An 8,003-nucleotide genomic window follows, 5' to 3' on the forward strand; every position below is an offset into this window, starting at 1 on the left:
AGGGGCCAGTTAATAAACAAACAATATACATTTTTCTGTAGCGGATTGTAGGTTTTTGGGGTGTCAGCCGGAGTTTAGGCTGACAGTGTTGTGCACACCGGATAGTTAGTTAGGTTAAGTACATACATAAGTGCCTGGGTAGCGAGCAGATGGCGGTATTTGACAATTTAGCAGCTAAATCATAGATTATTGAAAGATATTCCATATTCCAGACTGAAATGCTATAACAGAAGTATTGGCCAGAATGACATGAACATTTATTGGACACTTATTCAGCGGATATCTTGCATGTTGCGTTCAGGTGCACTGTAAAAAAAAAAAAAAAAAAAAGAATTGGTCAACATCTTATTGTGGCGGTCAAAATATTATTGTGGCGGCCCGCCACAAATTCCTTTATGTATGGGAAACACTGGAATAGACAGGTGCCACAGAGCAATCTGTGTGTAATGTGAAAATGATCATAGGAGATGTGGTGATGATGCACAGTATATAAAACAGCTTCCCATGTCTGTCTGTCTGTCAGAGTGAACAGGATTCAGCTAACAGCACTAGAGGGATCTGGTCTCTTCGCCCTCTCTTCCATTACAAAAACACTGAATCAAAGAACATTGCATTGTCTTGTTCTCTTTGTAACGGCCACAGCTCTCCTCGTTATCTGGAGTATTCTCGGGGGGGGGGGGGGGGGGGAGACGTGGGGGGAAACAGAGAAAAGGGTAAAAATGGACTGACTGTTGAGACAAAAGGCATCCCAGTCCACAGGGACAGCTGCTATCTCCGAGTTTCTTTGACAGGGACAGACGACATCCCTCATATAGACTGTAATAATCTAGTGTGTGTGTGTGTGTGTGTGTGTGTGTGTGTGTGTGTGTGTGTGTGTGTGTGTGTGTGTGTGTGTGTGTGTGTGTGTGTGTGTGTGTGTGTGTGTGTGTGCGCGTGTGCGCGTGTGCGTGTGTGCGTGTGTGTGTGTGTGTGTGTGTGTGTGATGCAGGTGTGTTCGTCATACCCAATAACTAGTGTTCAGTGGGCGGTTTTTAACACTGGAAAACGTCAAAGGTTCCAAGGTGCATCTAATTATTAACAATCTAATTATTAAATATTGATTGGTCAGAAATGTCAATTAAAACCCTTTGTTTCCCAAATACAACTTTGTACGATCATACAAACCATAGCACAACTGTATTAACTTTGAAAAACATCAACAGAAGTGTCCTTTTCAATACAACTGTGTGTGTCTAGTTTTGAGATTGGGACAACACCAATGTCTCCACACGAATCATCAAGTTTCATTAAGGGGGAGTCTCACTGAGAGCAAAGCTCTCTTTTTCAGGAGCGCCCTGTTCACACACACACACACACACACACACACACACACACACACACACACACACACACACACGCACACACACACCTGACCAGTACAACCACAATCTGATCTGCTGGCCGCTGAGCAGCTCCACTGGAGCAGTTGGGGTTAAGGGCCTTGCTCAAGGGCACTTCAGGGAGTGCACTTCAGGGAGTGGTGAGAGAGGGGCAAGCACTGCCTTTTCATTTTCCCACCCAGATTTATCCACCACTGCCCACAAAACAACAACAACAACAAAAGCTTACATACACACATCCTTTCAACAGAACTTATGTTATACCCAACACATACTGGCACAAGTTATGCTGTTACTAATCTATGTTGCACTGAAAAGAAACATGATTGTATGTCGTTCCTGCTATGCTAGACAGACACTTTGGTGTGCTGGAATTGGCACGACCTTTTTAAGAGTGTACTATTCCATTAGATTGTAATGAAGCTAATTGAATATGCTTGATATGGATTGAAGCGAAATCTCAAGGCTGAGATAGGTCAACCCACAGCTAAAAAGAGAGTCTGGTTGTGACCCACAACTATAGATTATGCAATTAAAGATAAGTGATTACATTTGATAAAAACATATAACTACTGTATCAGTCTGCTCCAGCTGCTCCAGGTGAGATGAAGCTCCACTGTGTCTCCCATCACAAATAAGTGAAAACAGCTGACTCAGAGTGCTTCCTATCACTGGCCTCTACTTAAAAGACTGATCCCAGGCGATATGGTGCATGTTTGCATCCACACTGCCTTACAGTAGCATTGAACCATCCACACTGCCTTACAGTAACATTGTATCCACACTGCCTTACAGTAACATTGTATCCACACTGCCTTACAGTAACATTGTATCCACACTGCCTTACAGTAACATTGTATCCATCCACACTGCCTTACAGTAACATTGTATCCATCCACACTGCCTTACAGTAACATTGTATCCATCCACACTGCCTTACAGTAACATTGTATCCATCCACACTGCCTTACAGTAACATTGTATCCACACTGCCTTACAGTAACATTGTATCCACACTGCCTTACAGTAACATTGTATCCATCCACACTGCCTTACAGTAACATTGTATCCACACTGCCTTACAGTAACATTGTATCCATCCACACTGCCTTACAGTAACATTGTATCCATCCACGCTGCCTTACAGTAACATTGTATCCACGCTGCCTTACAGTAACATTGTATCCACAGTGCCTTACAGTAACATTGTATCCATCCACACTGCCTTACAGTAACATTGTATCCATCCACACTGCCTTACAGTAACATTGTATCCACACTGCCTTACAGTAACATTGTATCCACACTGCCTTACAGTAACATTGTATCCACACTGCCTTACAGTAACAAGCATTGTGGCCCCAATAGGACTTGAAACTGTAACCACTGAGGCACACACATTCTAGTTTATCTTGCTACTTTTGATACATTTTCCAATCCATTTCATATTAATTGTGACTGTTTCACATAGTTTTTTCTTTTGAAGTGGCACATCTAACCGATCTAATCCTGAGGCTTTGAACTAATGACAAACCCAGTGCAGCCATCCAGACAATTTCACCTATGTGTCTCACAATTCATTTGCCACTCTGTGAAGTGAGAAAGAAATGCCTTGTTTATGGTTCTGTAAGGGGAACAACAGCTGCGTTGCGCTGTATTGCCGTCTTGTGGCTATTGTGAGCTAACTTCATTAGCTTCAAAGGAATCCTGTGTCAATCATTATAATTTGCTGCATGAAGTCTGGGATGTATTGTTGTACCCTAACTATTATTACACAGCGAACCTGCTTTAAGCTTCCCAGAAAGAGCAGAGCCATACTTGAAACGAGACACAAGGGCACGGTGACTGGGGCTATTATTTTGTTGATGCTCACAGCAGCAATTAACCAGTGAACTTCCAGTCGCTTGCTGGTCTCACAAATCCTTAAAGGTCATCCTGACACCCACAAAAATCCCCCAACTTCCCCCCACCAAAAAACAATTTGCTTTCTAATCTGATTTTCATCTCCTCTTCATCCCTGGATAAATCTATCTGTCTGACTGAAATACCTCTTTTTGTCTCTCTGTACTTCACTGTTTTTAGCTCTTTTTGTGTGTCAGCGAGAGAGAGAGAGAGAGAGAGAGAGAGAGAGAGAGTGTGTGTGTGTGTGTGTGTGTGTGTGTGTGTGTGTGTGTGTGTGTGTGTGTGTGTGTGTGTGTGTGTGTGTGTGTGTGTGTGTGTGTGTGTGTGTGTGTGTGTGTGTGTGTGTGTGTGTGTGTGTGTGTGTGTGTGTGTGTGCGCGCGCGTGCTGGCTTCTTCAAGGCAGACATGCAGCCCAGGGCCAGCTGTCCTGGGCAGCTTGTTGCTCTGCCTCCTCACCCCGCACTGTCAAGGCTCTCCTTTCCTTAGATAAAAATAGATAACGATGCTAACAGATGCACCAGCCCTGTCTATCTATCTAGACACACACACACACACACGCACACGCACACGCACGAGCACGCGCACGCACGCACGCACATGCACACACACACACACACACACACACACACACACACACACACACACACACACACACACACACAGAGTCAACCACCTACTCTAAAATCTCCCGGAGGCTAGAATGTTCTGGAAGTAATGCAAAACAGGTTAAGGCGAGACTGACACTTGACAGCGGCTAATAGTGAAAAGATGAAAAGAGGATGATACGATGTGGGCTTAATATTGCCAGGTTTCACCAGAGATGAAAGGAATCAATTACCAAGTTTAAAGAGAGCAGCTAATAAGCAGGTCATGGCACATTCAGGGCACCGCAAAAATAGGCAACTATATAGAGAAGCAGGGCTTGGCTTGGAGAACTGCAACTACAGATGATTGACATAAATATCCCCGGCCGGCCAGAATAGCAAAAGTGACACAAAGTGAAGGGATGGAGAAGCCAGGAGTCAACGGTTGGGTCGATAGATGCCAGCCGAAGCCCTTTATTCAGAGAGGGAAGCTGGCAGGTAGAGAGGTAGAGGGAATTCATTGCATCTTCAGATTAGAAAATAAACTCAGGTCCCATATCATTACTTCATAGCTCCACCTCCCCCCCTTCTCCAGTTACCCCCCCCCCCCCCTTGTCCCCCTTTTCCAGGAGCCTTGGCTTGGTGCAGGTTCGCCCCCGAGTCGAGCGAGAAGGGAAAAGTAAAGCCGCTACTCACCGTTCTCAGGAACTGAATCTCCTCCTCTCCCTCGCCCCCTTCAGCCATCCTTTGCCGAGGGTTATTCGCAGCTCCTCGGGAGAAAAGAGAAAATCCCTCTGTTTATCTTTTTTTTCCTTTTCTTTTTTTAGACCTTTTCTTTCTCCTTTGCCACGTCTCTCTGCCTCTCTCCACCACGCTACACCTCTGCCTCTCTCTCCTCTCGCCGCTGTACGTATCTCTCTCTCTCACACACTCCCTCTCGGTGTCTCTCGCTCGCTCTCAGTGCCTGTGTGTGGGTGTGCTGGAGGACAGCGTGAGTCCTGTGGCTCTCACGCTGCTGTGAGAGAGAGTGACAGGGAGAGAGAGAGGCTCCCCCGGCTCCCCTCCCTCGCCCTGCATCCCACCACGGCGGGGGGGGGGGGGGGGGGGTTGGATTGTTGGGGGGGTAAGGGAGGGGTAGGCACCTTGGTACACACACACGCACGCACACACACACACACACACACACACACACACACACACACACACACACACACACCGCTCCCATCCCACCATGTTTGTAAAAGTGGGCCACTCCTCCTTCCACATGTCTGAGGCTATAAAAGGAAAGGGGGTGAGGACTCTCTAGCCTTCTGTGAGCGTGCACTGTGAAGACATACACACACACACACACACACACACACACACACCACACCTTCTTAAACATCAAATTGAAGGACTTTTCAAGGCCTTTCCAGACCCAATTCCTTCACATTCAAGGAGCAAACAACACGGCATAGTTTGAGACACGGCACAATGTGAATTACAACACTGAGATGAGAACTAGCAGGCTTTACAGTTAACCCGTTCAAAGTGAAGCAGTCAGCTGCACTGGACAAAAACCTTTCCAAATCACAGATGAATCGGTGAATTAACGCTGCAGTATCGCTCTGACCCCCAGAGGAGCTGTTTGGAAAATTCATACTGTTTCAGCATCAGCGATGTGTGTCATCTGCCATCTGATTGAGTTGTTATGTTGTTGTAATTATGTTCTTGTGCCTATTCAGTTGAACAGCATTTGAGAAAGAACACTTCCATCATGGTCTATGCAGTCATACAGGGGAGATGCAGCACAGATGCATGACGGGTAGCATGCATGGATAGTTATATCACACGATACGATTCAACATGCAATATGGCATTCACGATTCAATACAACCATATCACGATGTAATAATAAATGAAAGACAAGTCTGACTGCAGAATTCTGTTTATTTCTGAGCCACATATCTTTCAAGCAATGATATTATCTTGCTAGAATGTAAACAACAATTACAAAATTGTGATGGGCAAGCCGTCTCATTTGTGATTACGACAGCAGAATAAAATGTAGCTATTGAGATTAATTATTCTGCCCCACGATGTGTACCGTCACCTTTCTCTATCGCGATATATTGAATTTTTATATATCATCCATCCCATCCAATGAGGGGGGATTTATACAGTGGCAAAAGCTGTAGCTACAAAATTTGCCTGATAGTCAATTTAAAATTATAATTTCATTGTGTGAAACTACCATGCCTGAGATAGTTTTCAGTCAAGTCAAGACATGAAATGAAACTCAAAATGAAAATGAAAAAACAAGTGAAATTCATTCTGACTGGCCCTTCCCGAACCAATCAGATATTCTCAGTTTAAACCCTGAATCAGCTACAGAGCTGCTGGTTCAAAGCCAACTAAACATATAAAAACATATATACCTTGGCACACAGAGTGGACAATATGGCTGCTTTTCGGTCAATACCAAGCAGGATACAAGACACTTTCACACTTCCCCATAAAATCTGTGTTTAAAAGCCTTTTATGCTTTGGTGTTAAGACATTATTCACCACCTCAATTATTTTTACATCGCAATTACATAACTGTCGTAAAATCATAACTAATATCATAATCCTTAAAGAATTATAAGATTGATAAAACTGTCCAATATCTGAGGGAGCGGGCAAGGATCCAAAAAGGCCATTTTGAGACACTCCAGGAAAGTTAAATTATCCTTGTGCTGAGTTTTATGTCTGGAATATGCAGGAGAGCAAGTGTGTGTGTGTGTGTGTGTGTGTGTGTGTGTGTGTGTGTGTGTGTGTGTGTGTGTGTGTGTGTGTGTGTGTGTGTGTGTGTGTGTGTGTGTGTGTGTGTGTGTGTGTTCGAGAGAGATGGGGGGGGGGGGGGGGGGGGTGGTACATGGGTATATCCAAAGGTGTCTCGCCTTTCTCCACATCACTCTAGTCCAGTGATTCTCAACCTTTTTCATATGAAGGTCCACTAATTTTCCTCCACATTATACGGAGACCTCGATTAAATTAGATTTTGTCTCAGTCTGGGGCCCAAATCTGAGAATTGTCAGATTATGATTTTGTCCAGAACTCAAAGACTCTATTCAGGTTGAGAGATAACAATGAAACTATGATCAAATCAGTCATTATTCTACATTCTCTAATTGTGTTAACTTCTTGTAAATTAAATAATGGTGAGGTTCCATAATTTCATAATTCATCAAATTTGCAGGGGACCCCCTGGAAGCCCCTGAAGGTCCCCTGGTGGTCCCTGGACCCCATGTTGAGAACCACCGCTCTAGTCTTCTGTTAGCTCTGAAAATACATTTTAGGCAGAGAGAGGGGGGAAACTTCTCTATCTCCTGCCTATGTCAATAGGTTAGGCTATGAATCAATACTGTCGTAGAAATGCAGCCTGTACACTGTGCCTGCTCCATCCATATCCTACTATGTCATGCCAAAACGCTATGATGTCACAACTCACAATACATCTTTTTTCTTTTGACTTATTGCTCAGTGGGCAGAGAGTGAAAAATATCAACAGAGCGGTGTGGAAAGCCTCACTGTGCCCCAGAGAGAGGGCAGCAGATGGCTCTGCCAGCATGAGTGACACACCCCTCAAGCAGCAGACAGAAAGCTGGAGTCTGGGCAAAACCATAGGGCAAAACACACACACACACACACACACACACACACACACACACACACACACACACACACACACACACACACACACACACACACACACACACACTAGAGCAGAGCTACAACGAAAATGAATCGCCAACTTTTTTTTAAATAGTCGACTAATCGATATTTTGGACTAATTTTCTCTAATTCTCTCGTTCCATGCTTCTGTTTTGTATGAATATTTTCTGGTAGCAATCATTAGTGTCCTATGGCAGTAAACTGATTTGCCTTGGCTTGTGGACTGTTGGTCAGGACAAGACATTTGAGGAGGACGTCATCTTGGGCTTTGGGGGCGAAAGTCATCGAAAATGTTCACCATTTTGTGACATTTCATAGACCAAACAAGAAACAACAACTAATCCATTAGTCAAGAAAATGGGCCTAATCGACAGATTAATCGATAATGACAATAATCGTTAGTTGCAGCCCCAACACGCACGCAGACAGCGAGAACAGACAG

General features: G+C 44.4%; 1 protein-coding gene across 1 annotated transcript in view; it reads right to left on the reverse strand.

Annotated features, from left to right (window-relative positions):
* The window catches only part of ryr1b (ryanodine receptor 1b (skeletal)), a 129,163-nt gene extending 124,487 nt beyond the window's left edge, over positions 1–4,676 (reverse strand). Inside the window, exon 1 of the mRNA XM_083636928.1 lies at positions 4,562–4,676. Coding sequence (XP_083493054.1) covers positions 4,562–4,609 — 48 coding nt within the window. The 5' untranslated portion in view covers positions 4,610–4,676. The remainder of the gene's footprint in view (positions 1–4,561) is intronic.
* Positions 4,677–8,003: the final 3,327 nt, after the last annotated feature.

The sequence above is a fragment of the Poromitra crassiceps genome (genome assembly GCF_964638095.1).
Source record: "Poromitra crassiceps genome assembly, chromosome: 5".
Classification (NCBI taxonomy): domain Eukaryota; kingdom Metazoa; phylum Chordata; class Actinopteri; order Beryciformes; family Melamphaidae; genus Poromitra; species Poromitra crassiceps.